Source organism: Mesoplodon bidens (assembly GCF_964165515.1).
Source record: "Mesoplodon bidens genome assembly, chromosome: X".
In the NCBI taxonomy this organism is placed as follows: domain Eukaryota; kingdom Metazoa; phylum Chordata; class Mammalia; order Artiodactyla; family Ziphiidae; genus Mesoplodon; species Mesoplodon bidens.
Window position 1 is genome coordinate 94,250,145 of NC_138163.1, and position 19,289 is coordinate 94,269,433.

Genomic DNA, 19,289 nt, shown 5'->3' on the forward strand with positions numbered 1-19,289 from the left:
AACACAGGGGGGGCTTCCCTGGTGGCGCAGTGGTTGAGAGTCCGCCTGCCGATGCAGGGGACACGGGTTCGTGCCCCAGTCCAGGAAGATCCCACATGCCACGGAGCGGCTAGGCCCGTGAGCCATGGCCGCTGAGCCTGTGCGTCCAGAGCCTGTGCTCCGCAACGTGAGAGGCCACAACAGTGAGAGGCCTGTGTACCTCAAAAAAAAAAAAAAATTAAAAATTAAAAAAAAAAAGATAACACAGGGGGGAGGGATAAATTGGGAGATTGGGATTAACATATACACACTACTATATATAAAATAGATAACTAATAAGAACCTACTGTATAGCACAGGGAACTCTACTCAATACTCTGTAATGGCCAATATGGGAAAAGAATCTAAAAAAACAGTGCAGATATGTATATGTATAACTGATTCACTTTGCTGTACACCTGAAACTAATGCAACATTGTAAATCAACTATACTCCAATAAAAATTAAAAAACAAAACAAAGAAGAACACAAAGAGGGCACTGTGGTTGGAGCATACTGGGCTCAGTGAAGAGTGCTATAGACTGCTGGGGGGCTTCATGTTGTCAGAAAGATTGTGAACCTGGTATTAAATCCTTTGATGAATATGGTGTAGTGACCATGAGTGTGGCGGTGGTCAACATTTAGGAGGCCCAGAGGGAAGTCTTCCTGGATGGGAAAACACAAAGGGAGATACTTCAGATAGATTAAACATACAATCGAATGAGGCTGAAAATGTAGACTAAGGTTATGGTCTGAAGACCTTGGTTTGGGGAGAAGTATACTTCCATAGAAAGAAGTCAGATTAGGTAGATTAGGTGGGCTCAGGATTCTAATTGGGATACTGGTTAAAAGATGTTCTAGGATGTTCTGGGTCTTAAATGACAGTCTCTCGTTGAGGTCCAATCTGAAATGTTTCCAATCTGATCTGGGCTTTGGGGTTTAAAATAGGTTAGACAAAGAAGACAGTAGCAAAGGCTGACCTGATGAAAGATGTTTTTGGCTTCTCTGTTTATGCCTCTTTGGGTTTGTGCTTCTCAGCAGCTGTCTCAGAATGTCTGTCTCCTAGCTTCTCTCTTAATGGCTGCCCACATCCATATCTCTGAGAATCTGTCGGTCATCTCTGTTCCTCTCAATCTCTTCCTCGACATATTTCTCTGTACATGGCTCTCAGAATCTCCATCTTTGGATATCCATGTCTGGGTTCTAGAATCTGGTTCTTTGTCCCTTCCTTCGTGTGTCTGTACTGTAATTATCTCTTTTTCCAATTGAACTTTTTCCACCTTCCCTCTCGTAAGGCATGAACCTTTTATTATTCCTCTGGTTATCCCCAGTGCCCCGCACAGAGCCTGGCATATAGGAGTCTCTCAGATATAAACATATGAATGTCGAATGGAGGCTTTTTCCGAGGAGTAAGGTACGCACGCTCAATCTCCTGTCCCCCTCCGCCCAGCGGAGCTGGCCGTCTGCCCAAAGGCCGGAGGTTGTGGTGGTGCGATGCTGCTACTCGTTGTTTTCTCCCCCGGGTGAAATAACTCTCGGCCGGGACCTTGCCCGGGCCTGCTCTCGGGTCTTGGACGCTAGCCGCCGGCACTGGCCTTTTGTTCTCAGCCGCGGACAGCCAGCCTCGCCGGCCCCGCCCCGCGGCTCTGCCTCGGCCAACCAGCGAGCGCCCGGCAGTCCTGCTTGTAGAGAGGCCAGAGCAAGATGGCTGCTGCGTGTCGGAGCGTGAAGGTAACCGGGTCTCCGTCCCTGCTTCTTGCCCCGCTGCACCCGCTGGGACGGCGCGGCCGTAGAACTAGGGGGGAGAGATCGGTGCTGGGAGAAAGGGTTACTCTTATCGAGGCCTGCTATTGCGGCGGTTGGCCTACGGAGGTGAAGGTCAACTCTCTGTGGCACGTGCATGCGGGGTGTCTGGATGGGCTTTTTGGGGATGAGACACCCAGAGGTCCCATCGTTAAAGTGAGGAGGCACATCAGGGTTAAACCGCAGGGGTGACCGGGAGCCTCCCTCGTAGAAGCCTGGGAAATGGGCAGATGCAAGGGTGGGGGTGGTCTGTACAGTATAGTTGTTGACCGTGCCCCTCTTCACAGGGTCTGGTCGCCGTAATAACCGGTGGAGCCTCGGGCCTCGGCTTGGCCACGGCGGAGCGACTGGTGGGGCAGGGGGCCTCTGCTGTACTTCTGGACCTGCCCAACTCGGATGGGGAGGCCCAGGCCAAGAAGTTAGGGAGGAACTGCGCCTTTGCCCCAGCGGACGTAAGTGGGATTACCTCACCTCTCCCATGGGGGTCCCTTTTCATAAGGGTACCGTCTATGTGGGCAGTGGACCCATCTCCTTTTCCCTTTTGGCTGGAGCCGTTGTCAAAACGCCTTCGGTAAGGAATTTCTAAAGCTGGGTTTCACAACGGAGGGGTTGGGAATTGGCCATATCAGAATCTCCTCAAGGAAGTATGTATAGTTTGAAAATACATATTGTGCCCTGTAATTTTATATTTACAAAGTCAAAAAACTTTTCATGAAACAAACTACAGGAAGTAAAGCTTGACGAAATTATCTTAGCAGGTACGGGTACAAAAAAGCTAGTTTATCTTCATATCAATAATTCTCAAAACTTCTCTGATCCACAGCAGTTGAGAATCTCTAGGGGTATGTGAATTTATCAGAAGAGGGTATGGATTTCAAAAATGTTTTGAAACACTGCTCTGTATTACCTAACATTTTCACCTTTATCCCACTCTCGAGTTTTCTTTCTCCTGGCCTCTCCCTTGCTTACACAATTCTCTTGTCACTCAAAGAGTGAACCTGCCTTGCCCTCCCCTCCTCAAGATTTAGTGGTATGTGTGTGATGGGAGATGAATACCTTCTCCACTTCTCCCTTTGAAGGTGACCTCAGAGAAGGACGTGCAAGCAGCCCTGACTCTAGCAAAAGAAAAGTTTGGCCGTGTGGATGTGGCAGTCAACTGTGCAGGCATTGCAGTGGCCAGCAAGACATACAACTTAAAGAAGAGCCAGGCCCATACCTTGGAGGACTTTCAGCGAGTTCTCAATGTAAGGCCTTAGAGGTTCTCCAGGGGTAGTAGTAAGAAGTATCTGGCTGTGGGTGTCCCCAAAGCTTTTAGGGGACAAAAGACTGCTTCTGCTTTAGGTCCTACACCATGTCTCTACTGGTCCTCCAGGTGAATCTCATAGGCACCTTCAATGTGATCCGCCTGGTGGCTGGTGAGATGGGCCAGAATGAACCAGACCAGGGAGGCCAACGTGGGGTCATCATCAACACAGCCAGTGTAGCTGCCTTTGAGGGCCAGGTGTGTGAGTAGGCGCAAGGCTTGTGCCTTGGTGACTTGTTGGGTCCCTTCCCCCTGTGACTTCCACTCCTTCTCCAGGTTGGACAAGCTGCATACTCTGCTTCCAAGGGGGGCATAGTGGGCATGACACTGCCCATTGCTCGGGATCTGGCTCCCATGGGCATCCGGGTGATGACCATTGCTCCAGGTAGACATATCCCCTCCCTGCCACACCTGGGATTGGATGGGCTCCATGGGCAACTGAGAGGGGAAGGTATTTACCATCTAAACAGCAGCAGCCTTCTACCTCTGGGCATAGGGAAGCACCACAAGTAGGGTTAAGGTGAGGAGGGACCAGGTCAATATGAAAGCGAGGGTGGGTCTCTGACTCTGGTTGTCTTGTCTAGGCCTGTTTGGCACTCCGCTGTTGACCACCCTCCCAGATAAAGTGCGCAACTTCCTGGCCAGCCAGGTGCCCTTCCCCAGCCGACTGGGTGACTCTGCTGAGTATGCTCATCTGGTACAGGCCATCATCGAGAACCCATTCCTCAATGGAGAGGTCATCCGGCTGGATGGGGCCATCCGCATGCAGCCTTGAAGGGGGAAGGCAGAGAGAACACAGGCTCCTCTGTCCCTCCTCTTCCTGGAGTACCTACTCCAGCTTGGGAGGAAGCCCAGTAGCCATTTTGTAACCTCTGCCCACCAGTCACCCTTCGTGCCTAATAAAGTCTATTTCTCACAGGGGAGCGAGCAGCACTGTGTGCTGGGGGGACTGGCATGGGGAAGAAAGGTGAATGGGTGAAGACTCTGACAGGGTTGGATGCTCAGAGCCCAGGGGTGGGGCGGGAAAGGCAGTACCTCACACCTTTTGTGTCCTGTTACAACACGTGGCCTTGATTTTAGTGAATAACTTTATTACCTAGGGTCAAAGGTGGGGGTGCTGGCTCAGCTCTCCCACTGGGTAATGGATTGGTGGAGGGGGTCTGCGTCATCTTCCTCTCGACTCAGCCTCTGTGAGCTTGATGGGGGGAGGAGGGAGAGATGACCATCCTGATGAGCTCAGCGGCTGCTGGTGTTGAACTGCAAGTGATACTGGGCTGTAGGCTGATTGGTGTAGATTATTGAATTCAGTTAGAAATCCAGAGGCCTCAGGTGATGGGCTTTCCCTCTCTCCCTGGCCCTTGCCATCTGTCTCCACCCTCCCTTGGCATTCATCCCTGCTGCCACCCCCTAGAACTCACTGGTCTCTTTAAAAGCTTCTTAGCCAGCCGCTGGTCGAAGAAGCCTAGTCCCCCTCTGAAATTCAGCTCTTCTAGCTCCATTGCTGCCTGGGCCGAGCACATGGGCTGGCCTTCCCATATGGTATCCAGTGCTTGTTTGGTCTGGCGCTGTGCCTCCTTTTCATGGTGTTGCACCTCCTGTACTTTCTTGATGGCAGCTCTCTGCTCTAGAGTCATGCCCTTCCAGCAATAGGGCAGGACCCTGTGGGGAGCCATCGGGTTTTGGGCGACCTGGGGGTTCTCAGTCAGTAGGTCACTTGTGATCTGGTTTTGGATCTTCGTGAGGTTGGCCTCCTGTTGGTGCTGATGCTCGCGGCGCTGCTGCTTAGCCATCTTAGCTACCTGGTGGGGCCCCAGAATGTGAGCATTTGGATGCCCAACCTCAGGGAACTCTCAGTCACGGGAGGGGGAGACATGGCCCTACTCAGGGAGAGAAGGAACAGATATTGCATGGCCTTTGAGTGACTTAAGGTGGGGGAAGGGCTGGAATGGGCAGGGAACTCCCCTGCCCTCTGGAAGCCCTTAGACTAAGAGGCTGGGGAAGGGAGGGCAGTGTTCTGTTCTCAGGTCATCCTGAGTCTGGAGGTGGGGAAGGGGACCTTCTGCCCTAAGAGGGCCCTTGGGTGAAGGGGGAAATCCTCAGGTAGATGAGAGGGCTGGTGTTGATTCGAGAAGGGTTGTGAGGGGAAAGATGTGGCTGAGGTTCCCCAGGACTTTGTTCAGGGGACTGGGGAGAGCCGGGTGCACTGGATGGTTCTGGCCATACGTACCTGGGCCTTGTTGGCTTTGGCCGCGGCACACTTTATGGCCTCGCGGCAGCACTGCTCCAGCTTGGCCACCTGGATGGCCCGCAATTCCACGGCTAGGCGCAGCTGTTCACTGAGCGTATCTACACAGAGAAATATGGTCAGGGCACTGTACTGGCTTGCTGCATTCCTGGTTCACTCATTCAGCCATTTGTTCAGCGAGCTTTGTGGATGTATGTGTATGTATGTTTCGGAAGGGGGTAATGTCCTCATTGGAGGGATGTGTGGAAGGAGCTACTCTTTGGGGCCAGGGATAACCAAAGTGACAGCAACAAGAATTTCTCAGGTGCCTCACTGAAAGATGCCTCCAATGGACCTGAGTCTCAATGCAGCTCTGTTGCTTCTGGGCTGTGTGACCTTGGGGAAATCATTTCATCTCTGAGCCTCAGTCTAAGGGCCATGTGTTGGGTTCTGAGGATACCAACGAATTAGATCCTGTCCTCAGAGAGTTCCTTGTCTAATGGAGGAGATGGATCAAATGTAGATCATCAGACCACAATGTGGTAAGGGCAATGACAGAGATGTGTGTAGGGCATTAAGAGAGCTTTGGGTGAGAGGAAGGCTTCCAGGAGGAGGTGATCCTTGAAATACATGTTGCATATAGTCAGAAAGGGCAAAGGGCATTCCAGGCTGCAAGCACAGCATGAGCAAATGTATTGAAACTTTGCTTCAATCCAGCCACACCAGTCTCCTTGCTGTTTCTAGAACATGCCAGACGTTCCTGCCTCGGGGATTTGCAATAAACGTTGCTCTTGTCTCATGCTCTTTTGCCTCCCTCAGGTCTTCGCTCAAATGTTACCGCCTCACTGAGGCCTTCTGTCTCTCCTACCTAAAATTGCCACCTGCCTGCCCCCAACATTTATCCTCCTTCTCTGATTTATTTTTCTCCCTAGCATTTGTCACCATCCAATATACCCTACATTTTACTTAATTATTTTTGTCTGTTGCCTGTCTCTCTCCTCACTAGAAGGTAACCCTTGTGAAAGCAGGGATTTTTGTCTGTTTTATCCACTACCATGCCCTAGCACCTGCATCAGAGCCTGGCACATAGTGGGTGCTCAGTAAATATTTATCAAATGAATGAAGGAAATCAGGAAACAGCATGGTCTGTATCTTAAATTACAAATAGTCTGCTCTTCCTAGAGCATAAAATGCAAGTGACTGGGGAGCTCTACAGGGGCCAGACTAAGGACTAAAAACTTGACCCTGAAGGTCGTGGGGAACATGGAAGGATTTTAAGTAAGGGGGTGACACAGATTTGCATTTTAGAAAGCTCCTTTTGGTGGCCAGTATAGAGGACAGTCAGGCTGGTGGGAGACAGTTGAGGTAGGGAAGCCATCTTGGAGGCTAAGGCAGTAGGCCAGTTGGGAGGGCTCAAACCAGGCCAGTGATAGAAAGGAGGGAAGGGAAATATATGGAGGTTACATCAGCAGTACTTGATGGATTGGATGAGGGAGTAAGGGAGAAGAAAGACTTGGATGCTTTCCAGGGTCCTGGCTGGGATGACTCCATGCATCGTGTGGCCACCACTGGAACTAGAGGATACAGAATTCAGAGCAGGTTAGGGAGCACTGATGAATTGTTTAGGAAGCTGAGTTGGAGGTGGTCCGCAGGCACCTAGATATCTGATTCTGCAGGTAGAGAGTCCTCAGCACAGAGGTGGCGACGTTTCAGCTGAAACCAGAATGAGGACCGAGGGTGCCTGAGGCAAGTATGCAGGGTAAGGAGTGCGCCAGGACAGAGTCTCAAGAAGGAAGAAGTAGAAGGAAGAGGAATCCGTAAAGGGCAGACAGAGGAGGAATGATCGGAGAGCTACAGGCAGAATGTGCTGTCACAGAAGCCAAGGAAGAGAGAGGTTCAAGAAGGAAGATGTGATCAGAGTCAAGTGTAGCAAGAAAGTCCCAGTCAAGGAGAGAAGACTGAACAGAGCCTCTTGTACCTGATAACACAAAGGGCATTGATGATTTTAGTAAGAGTAGTGTCAGTGAAGCTGTGTGGGGAGAAATGAGATCTCAGGGGTTGAGGTGTGACTGGAAAGTTCGGAAGGAAAGAGCAAGTGGAAGCAGATTTTTCAGAAAATGCGGCTGTAAAGGAAAACAGCTAGCTCACAGCATCTAGAGGAATCACAGAGTGGAGGGAGACTTTTGTTTTTTTCCTAAGAAGGGTTAAACACAAGCATGCTTACAGCCTTCACAGAAGGGGCCAGTGGAAGGGCAAGTGTTGAGAACCCAGCCGGGAGTACCTAGGGGAGCACAGCCTGTGTGGGAGGCAGGGGGAATGGGGTCCAGAGCATAGGTTGAGGGGTTGGCTCTGGAGAGGCACAGGGACACAGATTTCAGAGACTGGAGGGAGGGGGAAGGGAGGATAGGGGTGCCCTGTTTCATTTCACTCTTCGTAGCAACCCAGAGAGGAAAGATCAGCCCCATTTTTCAGATGAGGTCCAGAGGTGAAGTAAAATGCCCAAGGTTACACAGCCAGCAAATAGTAAGTTGGGATTTGAATCCAGATCTCTCGAGGAAACAGCCCATGCTCCTTCCATGACACGACACAGACTCTCTCCCAGCATTCTGCTGTCCCTGTTGCCTTGCTCTACCTTCTCGTACACCTGCCTGCTGCCATTGGGCAGCTGGCCCCTGGTTCCCCTGCGACTGTTCTGACAAAAATCACCAAATACTCCTAATTTCCAAATCTCATTTTTCAAATCTCATTTTCAAGTCTCATTCTTTTCCTATCTGAACTTCTCTGGGGCATTTGACGTTATTGATGACTCCCTCCCTGAAACTTCTCCCTTGGCCTCTGAGTCCCCAGTTTCTCATGGTGACTGACAGCAAGTGTGGCTTAGCGGTCAAGAGTGCAGGCTCTGGAGCCAGCCTGCCTGAGTTCACTTCCCGCACTTCCCGCTTCCATCACCCACTAGCTGTATGATTTTGGGCAAGTTATTTAACATCTCTGTTCTTCAGTTTCCTCCACCGAAGATAGGGATACTACTAGTACTTGCCTCATAGGGTTGTTGTGAGGATAAAATGAGTTAGTACATGGTAGAAAGCTTGGCACAGTGTCTGGTACACAGTAAGCGCTCAGCAAAGGTTAGCTCTTCCTTTTGCTACCCGCTCTGCCTAGAATGACCTTTTCTCATTCCCACTCTCTACGTTGCCGAAATTGTACCCAACTTTCCAAAATTGGTTCCTGACAGTGGGCCTGTGCCAACCCCCTACCCTGCCTCCTTTCCTTTGTGAGAACTGACCACTCCCATATTGATGTTCCCTCCGTGTCCTATATATACTTCTATCACAGTACCTCTCATAGTACCTAATGCGGTGTTAAAGTATAGATATGTGCTGGTAAATGACCTGTGCGTGTATCTTTTCCTCTTACTCTACACTGATTTTCTGGAAGGCGTGGTTCTGTGGGTTCCTGGAGGGTAGGGTGCCTTTCTTGTTTACTTTGGTCTTCAGTTGTTCATTCAACAATGACTTATTGAGCTCCTGACACTGTGGCAGACAATGTACTAGGCAACTGGGATATAGGGGTGGAAATGAGATATGTGGTTCATCTTTAGTGAGCTGACATTTTGGGGAGAAGACAGACATTCCACAAGTACTTTCAGATACTTAGTTACCTCCGTGATAAGCGGTATAACAGAACAGGGTGCTATAACAGGCGTGGTTTTAAAGGTGAGCAGCGTGAGTAGATAAGAGATGGTCCTTGCCCGTGAAAGGCTTACTCTAATGGAAGAGGGGGACATGGCCACAGATGTCATAGTAATATTGATAGTAGCTACTGGTTACTGAGCACTGACACTTGTGCTTTACTTACAGTATCTCATTTCATTCTCATACGAGCTCTATCTGGTATGGATTAACTTCCTCATTTTAAAGATAAGGAAACTGAAGCACAGAGAGGAAAATTCATTTGCCCAAACCAGCTAGTAAGCAGCAGAGCCATTAGGTTTGTCTTCACTCTGCTGCCTCCAGGTAATGGAGTGCCAGGCTGATTGGGGATCAGTGGCTATACTGTCAGTTGATGAAGGAAGTCAGGGAGGTTGGGGCCTGCTCAGTCTAACCTTTCAGCATCAGCCCCTATGGGTAACTGGACCTCCCCACGCAGTTCTGGTCTTCTGGGCGCTGTATCCAGCTCAGGATGACTCCCCACTAGGCCTCAGGCCACAGCCTGGAGGGCCCCCGCTGCTTACCTGCGCAGATCTCCTCAACTCTGGCTTGCTGTTGCTCTTGCTGCGGCTTCTGCAGGCTGCGCATGAACTCCTCCTGCTGCATTCTCAGGCATGTGGCCCTGTACCAATCTTCCCCAGAGAAGCACTGCAGGCTGGCTGGGCCCCAGTGGGGATCACTGTCACCAGGTTGAGCTGGAAACTCCCTCCAGAGTCGGTCTGAATCCTCATAGTCAAGTTCACGGCTTTTCTTGAGCTGCTTCTCCTGCTTCCGAAACTCGTGCATTTTCTTGACCAGGTGAGGTGTCCATTCTGCCTGTTCCTTCTCTGGCGTCTGAGCCACCATATACTGCGCCTGGTTGGTATCTGGGGGTGGTGGGTAGGGGCATGGAGAAGGCCCCACGGGAGGGACAGAGCCCACTCAGCACAGCCACTGTTCCCAGAGGCCAATCTGGTTTGTCTTACCACACCCCAGGCCTCAGGCCCCACTCCGAAGCAGAACTGCCCTGCCTTATCCCACTCAGGCCCTTGCTTTTCCCCTTTGTCTGGCCCCTGGCCTTGGGCTTTTACCATAAACTGCCACCTTGCTCTGCGTTTTTGCCTTCCAAAGCTTTTTCTCTTCCATGTGGCTGTTCAGGGCTTCAGCATCCACCTGATCCCAAAGAAATGAGTTAAATCAAGGTACAGGCCCAGCAGTGGGCCTCGAATGCTCTAACACAGACTGCTCAGAATTTACCTGCTTCAAAATCCTCCTATAGGATCCCCAGTACCTACTGGATAATATTCTACCATCTCAGCATGGTTTGTAAGTCCCTCAGTGGTCTAGCCTCTTCCTCTGTCTCCAGCCTCATCTCACCCTCTTCCCCTCTCCCACCCTCAGAAGCTCTGCTTACAGTTCCCTGCACATCCCAGGCTGTTTCACACTGATAGCCTTTGTTCCAGCATCTCCCTCCACTTGGAACACTCTTGCCTCCCCTCTTTACCCAAACTCCTATTCATCCCTTAACATCAGCTCAGACTTCACTTTCCTGACCCCTCCAGCAGGTGCTACTCCCATATAATCTAGGGCCCACTGCTGACACTATAATGAAGTTTGCCTCTATTGATTATCTCCTACACCAGACTGTGAGCCTGCTAAGGGCAGACACTGGGCCTTAGTCAGCTTTGTATCCCTACTGCCCAACCCAGTGCTTGGCACAGAGCAGGCCCTGAGGAAACGCTTGCCAACTAGATCTCAGTCACACCACTCATCCACCCAGCCAGCAATCTGTTTTTTCTTAAACTATCAATATTTTCTCTTTATTTTGATTATAATTCATTTAAAATGTTTCAAAATAGTGCAGAAGGGAATACAGTTTAGTGAAGAGTAAGTGTCCCTCCCATCTCTGTCCCTCAGGCTGGTTAACGGTTTCTTTTTTTAAAATATATTTATTTATTTTATTATTTATTTGGCTGCACTGGGTTTTAGTTGCAGCACGCAGGATCTTCGTTGCAGTATATGGGATCTTTTAGTTGTGGCATGTGGGATCTAGTTCCCTGACCAGGGATCGAACCCGGGCCCCCTGCATTGGGAGTGCGGAGTCTTAGCCACTGGACCACCAGGGAACAGTTAACGGTTTATGTAGCCTTCCAGAAAGAGTTTTAGGCATATGCATGCAATACCAAATATTCTTTTTTCTTTCTTTCTTTCTTTCTTTCTTTCTTTCTTTCTTTCTTTATTTATTTATTTATTTTTGGCTGAGTTGGGTCTTTGTTGCTGGGCGTGGGCTTTCTCTAGTTATGGCGAGTGGGGGCTATTCTTCATTACACCTTGTTGTGGAGCACGGGCTCTAGAGCACAGGCTCAGCGGCCATGGCGCACGGGCTTAGTTTCTCCGCGGCAGGTGGGATCTTCCCGGATCAGGGCTCAAACCCGTGTCCCCTGCATTGGCAGGCAGATTCTTAACCACTGCCCCACCAGGGAAGCCCCCAAATATTCTTTATAGACTTCTTTCGGCTCCATTTGCCTGTCTCTTGAGAACCAGGCCACTTGGCCCAGAGCTGACTGGAGAAGTCAGCTGTCACTGGCTCCTCTTCCCCCAGTCTCTTCCCCTGCACCCCCAGTCCCCTTTCCCAGGCCCTTCCCACACGTGGGGGTGGGTGCCTTTTCACCCTCCCCCTTCCTTTCTAGCCCTACAGTCTGCTTGCATCAGGGAGGGGCTGTGATGGGCACTGCTATGTTCCTCTCCAGGTGCAAGAGTGAGGTGGCCCCTGGTCCAGAGAAAGTCCCCGCTGCCCACTCACCGGCATTTTTCTGGTCCACACACTGAAGAATCGGCTCTGTTGCTCCTTTTCTTGATTTCTTCTAGCCTCTATGGCTGCCACCTCCTTGGGATCTGGTTGTGGGTCTACCTTATACATCTGGAGCAAGAGTGAGGTGACGCAAGAGGGAAGGGATGTGGGAACCGATGTATATGTATGACTGATTCACTTTGTTATAAAGCAGAAACTAATTTAAAAAAAAAAAGAGTGAGGTGAATGGCCAGTCAGTGCTAACCATCCTCCTTGACTACACCCCCACCCCCATTCCTTTCTCCCCACAGTATCTTACCAGTTATTGATTCCTACTGATTTTACTTCCTGCCATATTTCATATCTGTGTTCTCCATCTCTGCTGTCACCACCCTAATTCAGGCCTCACAAGCTGGTGCCAGACAGTATTCCCAGGAGCCTCACTGGCCTCCCTTGCTCCAGTGTTATGCTCTCTACCTCTTTCTTTGCCTTGGCTACCAAAGTGATTTTTCTGAAAGCAAATCTGACCATGGCACACCTCAGCTTAAAACCCTTAAAAGCAGCTTTAAAGCAAATGGTTCCCCAGTGTTTACAAGATCAAGTCCAACCCCCTTTGCCAGATTTATGAGTCTTCATGATCTGACCCCTGCTCACCTTTCCAAGTCTCAAACTCATTTACAACATCTCTTTTGCATTACGTTCTACTTAGTTTTCCCCGTTTCAGTAAAATGCCACCACCGTTCCCCCTTTATTTTTATTACTTATTCTCCAGTCAAATGAAAGGCTAGAGGGTTTAAATTTGCCTGTGTTCCTTCATATTTTGGGAGGCCCACTTTTGGCACGTGAGCCAGCCAAAGCCACAGCCCAAACCACTTCTGCTAACTTAAATCTGCTCATGTCTTGCACCTGCTTAAAATCCTCCACTGCCTTCCTACTGCACTTAGAATCAGATTCAAACTCCTTACTGTGGGCTTTCAAGATCTGGTTCCTGGGCTTCCCTGGTGGCGCAGTGGTTGAGAGTCTGCCTGCCAATGCAGGGGACACGGGTTCGTGCCCCGGTCTGGGAAGATCCCACATGCCGCGGAGCGGCTGGGCCCGTGAGCCATGGCCGCTGAGCCTGCGCGTCCGGAGCCTGTGCTCCGCAACGGGAGAGGCCACAACAGTGAGAGGCCCGTGTACAGCAAAAAAAAAAAAAAAAAAAAAAAGATCTGGTTCCTGCACACCTCTCCAGTTCATCTCACGCCTCCCTATCCCTTGCTTACGGTGCTCCAGGCACACTGGCTTCCTATCAAGTCCTCCAACACTACAACTGTTCCCACCTCAGGGCCTTTGTACACTGTGTTCCTTTGTTTGGAACACCATTCTTCAACTCCTCGTATAGCTAGTTCCGGTCTCTCTCGCTCTCTTTTTTTTTTTTTTTTTTGCGGTACGCGGGCCTCTCACTGTTGTGGCCTCTCCTGTTGCGGAGCCCAGGCTCCGGACGCGCAGGCTCAGCGGCCATGGCTCACGGGCCTAGCCACTCCGCGGCATGTGGGATCTTCCCGGACCGGGGCACGAACCCGTGTCCCCTCGTGTCCCCTGCATCGGCAGGCGACTCTCAACCACTGCGCCACCAGGGAAGCCCTCTCTCTCTCTTTTAATCATTTTGTAACTAAAATATTTGAGGCATACAAGAGAATATATATAAGCCATATGTAAGTTAGGAAGCATGATAAAAGAGACCCATGAACCAACTCCCCAACTTAAGAAATAGTGAATGATCAATACTATTGAAGGGTCTTATGTCTCTCCTCCCTCATCCTTACCCTAAGAGATAACCACTATCCAAAATGTTACCATTCCCTTACTAATATGCATTAATATACTGTGTGTGCGTGACTCCCTGAACAATATTTTAAAACATCTTCTTGTCTCAGAATTTTATGGAGTATCACACAGTATGCATTATTCTGCATCTTGCTTTTTTCACCCATGTTCATTCTATCATTTAACAAGTATTTATGGAGTACCTACTGTCGGATGATCCTTTAAGCATTTGGGAGACATCAAGGAGCGAAAGTGACAAAAATCTGAGTCCTTGTGAAAGTTACTTTCTAGTGGGGAGTACGTTAAATAGTTTGTAAGAAGATGATAAGTGCTTCGGGAAAAAATATAGAGCAGGATAAGGGGAATTGGAAGTGCCAAGGAAGTGGGGGGGCGTGTTGCAATTTTAAATATGGACGTCATGGGAGGCATAACTGAGAAGGTAATATTTGAGCAAATACTTGAAGAAGGTGAGAGAGTCTCCTATGCAGATAACTTGGAGAGCACTGCAGGCAGAGGGAACAAGTGCAAAGGCCTTAAGGTGGACAGAAGAGGCACACGTTCAAGGGGACAGCAGGGAGGCAAGGAGGAGTGGGAAATGACATTAGAGAGATTGGGTGGGGAGTGCAGAGCATGTAGGACTTTATAGACCATTGTAAAGGCTGCGGCTTCTACTCTGAGAGAAATGGGCAGCCATTGAAGGATTTTGAGCAGTGGGAGTGATGTGTCCTGTCTTTGATTTTTAAAGGATCTCTCTGGCTGCTCTGTTAAGAATAGACTGGAGGGGAGGGGAGGCAAGGCTAGAGGCAGGGAGACCAGATAGGAGGCTATTGCAGTCGTTCAGGCAAGAGATGTTGATGACTCACACCAGGTTGGTAGCAGCAGATGTAGCAAGAAGTGGTCAGATTCTGGATATATTTTGAAGGCAGAGCCAACAGGACTTTCTGATGGATTGGATGTGCTGTGAGAGAGCAGTGTTAAGAATGACTTCAAGGATTTTGGCTGGGGCAGTCAGAGGAGTTGCTATCAACTGAATAGTCTGTGTGGGGAGAACAGAATGGGATGAGGATCTGGAGATCAGTTTCGAAGTGTTGAGTTTGAGAGGTCGATTAGATACCCATTGATAGCATACATATAGTATGGTAAATTTTGTTACTGTTCAAAAAGATTTGCTGTTGGGAATTCCCTGGTGGTCCAGTGGTTAGGACTCTGCGCTTCCACTGCACGGGACAAAGGTTAGATCCCTTGTTCCCTCCTTAGGGAATTAAGATCCCAGAAGCCCCATGTGGCCAAAAAAAAAAAAAAAAAATTTGCTGTTCCTCCTTACAGGATTCTATATCCTTATCTTATTGTCCTCAAGTTTAGCCACATGATCTGCTTTGCCCTCTGCAATGTGAGAATTGACATGTGCCATTCCCAAGCAGAACTAAGAGCCATTACATGATAGCCACTTTCTCTCTTCACTCTCTGCTGTGGGACCGGCATTGTCCCAGGTGAGCGCTGCCCCTTCAGCCTCAGTCCTGGAGTGATGACAGAGCAGAGATGTAGCCAACCCACAGTGGACAAGAAGCAGGAGCAAGAAATCTTTGTTTTTATGAACTGCTGAGACTTAAAAAAACATTTTTTTAAGAGTTTGAGCAAAAAATCTTCGTTTTTATGAACTGCTGAGACTTAAAAAAACCATTTTTTTAAGAGTTTATCTGAGCAAAAACCAAACGAGGCAGTGCCAAACCAGAAGTGGTTAAGAAGAGTTCAGGGGGCTTCCCTGGTGGTGCAGTGGTTAAGAATCCGCCTGCCAATGCAGGGGACACGGGTTCGAGCCCTGGTCCGGGAAGATCCCACATGCCGCGGAGCAGTTAAGCCCGTGTGCCACAACTACTGAGCCTGCGCTCTAGAGCCTGTGTGCCACAACTACTGAGCTCTTGTGCCACAACTACTGAAGCCCACGCGCCTAGAGCCTGTGCTCCACAATTAGAGAAGCCACTGCAATGAGAAGCCTGTGCATTGCAACGAAGGGTAGCCCCCGCTCGCCGCAACCAGAGAAAGCCCGCACACAGCAATGAAGACCCAACACAACCAAAAATAAAAATAAAATAAATTTATAAAAAAAAAAGAAGAAGAGTTCAGGGAAAGATCTTTAAAGAGAAGAGATGGAAAGCAAGGAAATTATTTGATTGGCTATAGCTGAAGTGCTTGCTTTATTTGAGAAAGCCTAGGTGGCTGTTTGGATTGGTTGTCCTTAGTTTTTTTTTTTTAAACAGTTTTTTTAAAAAATAATTTTATTATTCGGCTTCTGTATAGCAGGACCTTGCCTAACTGGAATTTAGTTAACCAGCAACCTCACCCACCCGTAACATAGCTTGAAACTAAAAATAAACAAAACTAGATCACTTAAGGCTTTCTCAGGGCCTCTGTCAGAAACAATTTGTTCTTATGTAGCACATATTTTTACTAAGCTTTATATAGCCTATGATTTTATTTTATTTTTTTTCTTTTTCTTTTATTGTCATCACAGTTAACATTTACTGAGTATTTACTGAAAAGGTGCAATTATAAGCATGTTGTATTAGTAACTCATTTATTAGGTTGCACCATATGAAAATGCCGATATTTGACTATTTTTGACCTACTAGTATTCTTCTTAATATTTCTATGAAGTAGATATTATTTTTTTCACAACTCACACACACACGTTTAAACAGTTTTTTTAAAGGTTACTTTCCATTTACAGTTATCACAAAATATTGGCTGTATTCCCCATGTTGTACAATACACCCTCGAGCCTATCTTACACCCAGTAGTTTGTACCTCCCACTCTCTCACCCCTATATTGCCCCTACCCCCTCACTGGTAACCACTAGTTTGTTCTCAATATCTGTAAGTCTGCTTCTTTTATGTCATATTTACTAGCTTGTTGTATTTATTAGCTTCCACATATAGCTGCTGAGATTCTGAGGTTGGTTGTCACCTCAGCATAATTTAGCCCATCCTGACTGATATAAGGAATTTAAAGCTAGGAGGCAGTGAGAGATCTCTAAGGGACTGTAGGTAATTAAGAATGCCTCAGGGGCGACAGGTAGAGGAGGAGCCAGCACTGGAGGCTAAGGAGTGGCCAGTGAGGTGGGAGAAAAAACGGGAATGCCTGAGAAGCCAAGTGAAGAAAGTGCTTTTGGGAGGAGAGAGTGAGCAACCGATGATGGGTTAAGTAAGATGAAGACTGAGAACTGACTAACTTGAAGGGGAGGGTTGCTGATGACCTTGATTAGAACATTTTTGGTGGGGCCTGACTGAACTGGGTTCAAGAGAGACTAGGACTCTAGTCAAACAACCCAGCAGCACAAACAACCCAGTTTATTTATTTTTTAATTGCAAGAGGAAAAGAGGAGGGACTTGTAGATTAAAAGAGACATATATACAGGTGGAAAAGTTTCCCTAGCATATACCTAGGAGTGGAAGTGCTGGATCATAGGGCATAAGCCTATTTAAACTTTACGAGATAATGTTGTTTTCCAAGGAGATCGTACCAATTTATACTTTCACTATAGTGTATAAAAACTCTAGCCACTCCACATCCTCAGCAACACTGGATATGACAGACTTTTTAATTTTTGCCAACTTGTGGGTATAAAATTATAATTATCAGTTTTAATTGGAATTTTCCTTATTGCTAATGAGGGTGCAACATCTTTTCATGTGTGTTTTGTCCATTTTTCTTTCTCTTCTATGGGCACTATGAAGTGCCCATTCATATCTTTTGCTCATTTAAAAAAATCAGTTTGTCCTTTTCCTATTAATTTTAGGAGTTCCTTATGTATTCTACACACTAATCATTTCTTAGTTTACCTGTGGCAAACATCTCCAATTTGTGGCTTGTCTTTTCACTTTATTATTATTTTATAATAATTTTATGGTAACAGTTGATATGCACAAAAGAATATGGTTAACACATGTAAATTATGAAGTGTAACAACAAAATGAACACCTGTGAACCCTCCACAGAACCCAGAAAATAGAACAGTATCAAAACTTTAGAAGCTTTCTGTGTGCACTTACCATCTTTTCACTTTATGTTGTAATTTGGAGGAATTTGAATGTAGTCAAATTTACCAATCTTTTCCTTTAAGCTCAAAAGTTTTTATTATTTAAGAAATCCCCTGAGGTCATAAAGATATTCTCCTATATATTCTTCTAAAATTTCTAAAGTTTTGCTTTCCTCTTTTAAGTTTTTAATCTATTTGGGAATTGCATTTTGTATATGGTGTGAGAAGTAGGGATCCAATTTGATCCCCCCCCCCAAGCTCCATTTCATCTTAAATGGAACAGTAGTTCCTGTCAATTACATGAGATTGCTGTCCTTTGGTCATTTTATCCCCTCAGCCTGATCATGACTGTTTCTCCCAACTGAACTTCATTTACTAGATTGCATCAACCAAGCTTTCTCACTTTCCTGGACTTGTCCTAAGGCTTTAAGACTCTTCCCAGCCTCCAGACGTCATTTAAAAAATAGTTACAGGAATGGCTGTGGCAGCCACCAGACCCTTTTCATGTCTAAGCACCAACACCAGCCTACTCATTCCATCTGTCACCACAATATAAGGCCACACTGAAGGGGAAGATTCCACAGACAGCCTCTTGGACTGCTAAGGCCATTGCTTAGTAAAAAGCAGGTATAAGGTGATGGGGGATGAGGGGATGGAGGAGAGGGATAGAAAGATGGGAAACAGAGGGGAAGGGGACAGAAAGGGCAGAGTCAGGGGCAGAGGGAGAAAAGAGGAAGGAGGGCAACAGGGCGGTTGATAGGGGTGGAGGGCAGAGAGAGAAGAGGAAGGGAGGAAGCAAGGGACGGCAGAGGGGGATGGAGAGGAGGGAATGAGATGGGGGTGAGGCATGGAGAGAGAGAGAAGAAGGGGGGAGAAGGGAAGAAGGATAGAGGTGGAGAGCACTGGCTTAGGGACCCTGACTCCCAGGGGTTCACACAAAATACCTTTCTCAGTAAGGAGTCCCAATTTTGAAGCTCCCAGGTTGGTTCTAGGATCAGGTCCAAGACTATAGCAGCTATAGCGGCAGTCTCTGAACTCTGCTTGGAGAAACAGGAGGGAGGCGGGGGACAGGGACAGTACCTCTGGCCATAGTTTTCCCCAGCCCGTATCCCAGTCGCTCCAGAGTACCCTCATCTCCATCCACGCCCCATCCCCCTTCACACCCCATCCCACCTATAACCCCACCCCACTCCACTTCCAACCCTACTCCACCCTCAGCAAGATCTGAACTCTAACACGGAATCCTCCCGCTGGCCCCTCCTTCTTGTACAGCCCTCCGCTCCCTGGGGTCCTTCCAATTCCCGCCCCCGTTCTTGTTTGAGCCTTCCCGCCGGCCAGGCAAAAGCCTCAGCCGAGCTCCCACCTTCCTCTTGCCCTGGAGGGCATAATCCTGCTGTGACTCCTGGCTTGTCTCCGCAAGGATCTGCTCCTTCAGACGGGTTCCCCCATCCCAACAGCTGCAGATTCCTCCCGGCCCCGCCTGCCTCTTCCAAGACTATGTTGGGTGTTTGCGTTGCCGTGCGACAAGGAAGGGGGGAGGGGCCCTAGCGCCTGTCGTAACCTCGCGCCCTGGCAACGGATCAAGAAAACCTCCACGTCAGCCCGAAGGCCCCGCCCGCGC

The 19,289-nt window shown here is 48.4% G+C and overlaps 2 protein-coding genes across 8 annotated transcripts; one reads left to right on the forward strand and one right to left on the reverse strand.

The window, feature by feature from the left end:
* The first annotated feature begins 1,660 nt into the window (after positions 1–1,660).
* HSD17B10 (hydroxysteroid 17-beta dehydrogenase 10) lies at positions 1,661–4,045 on the forward strand. Its single transcript, XM_081222919.1, has 6 exons — positions 1,661–1,749; positions 2,109–2,273; positions 2,901–3,065; positions 3,194–3,322; positions 3,401–3,509; positions 3,709–4,045. The coding sequence occupies exons 1-6, from the start codon at positions 1,723–1,725 to the stop codon at positions 3,897–3,899; spliced, it is 786 nt and encodes a 261-aa protein (XP_081079045.1). The 5' UTR covers positions 1,661–1,722; the 3' UTR covers positions 3,900–4,045.
* Positions 4,046–4,164: 119 nt separating this feature from the next.
* RIBC1 (RIB43A domain with coiled-coils 1) lies at positions 4,165–19,204 on the reverse strand. Of its 7 annotated transcripts, none has more exons than XM_081222914.1 (8): positions 19,032–19,203; positions 18,613–18,705; positions 11,838–12,042; positions 10,126–10,207; positions 9,580–9,921; positions 5,352–5,470; positions 4,543–4,923; positions 4,165–4,405 (listed from the first exon to the last, which is right to left on the reverse strand). In XM_081222914.1, the coding sequence occupies exons 3-8, from the start codon at positions 11,952–11,954 to the stop codon at positions 4,361–4,363; spliced, it is 1,086 nt and encodes a 361-aa protein (XP_081079040.1). In that variant the 5' UTR covers positions 11,955–12,042; positions 18,613–18,705; positions 19,032–19,203; the 3' UTR covers positions 4,165–4,360. The 7 variants fall into 7 exon arrangements, with proteins under 7 accessions (XP_081079040.1, XP_081079043.1, XP_081079038.1 ...); XM_081222917.1 differs by having other exon boundaries at positions 4,165–4,381; positions 11,838–11,954; positions 19,032–19,201; XM_081222912.1 differs by having other exon boundaries at positions 11,838–11,954; positions 19,032–19,200.
* Between the last annotated feature and the right edge of the window lie 85 nt (positions 19,205–19,289).

Coding starts and splice junctions, on each gene's coding strand:
- RIBC1 (XM_081222918.1), bottom strand. CDS start 11,954: ATGTATAAGGTAGACCCACAACCAGATCCCAAGGAGGTGGCAGCCATA. Junction 9,922..10,125: donor GAGCAAGGTGGCAGTTTATG/GTAAAAGCCCAA, acceptor CACCACCCCCAG/ATACCAACCAGGCGCAGTAT. Junction 4,924..5,351: donor CCAAAGCCAACAAGGCCCAG/GTACGTATGGCC, acceptor GGGCCCCACCAG/GTAGCTAAGATGGCTAAGCA.
- HSD17B10 (XM_081222919.1), top strand. CDS start 1,723: ATGGCTGCTGCGTGTCGGAGCGTGAAG. Junction 3,066..3,193: donor ACTTTCAGCGAGTTCTCAAT/GTAAGGCCTTAG, acceptor CTGGTCCTCCAG/GTGAATCTCATAGGCACCTT. Junction 3,510..3,708: donor GGTGATGACCATTGCTCCAG/GTAGACATATCC, acceptor TGTCTTGTCTAG/GCCTGTTTGGCACTCCGCTG.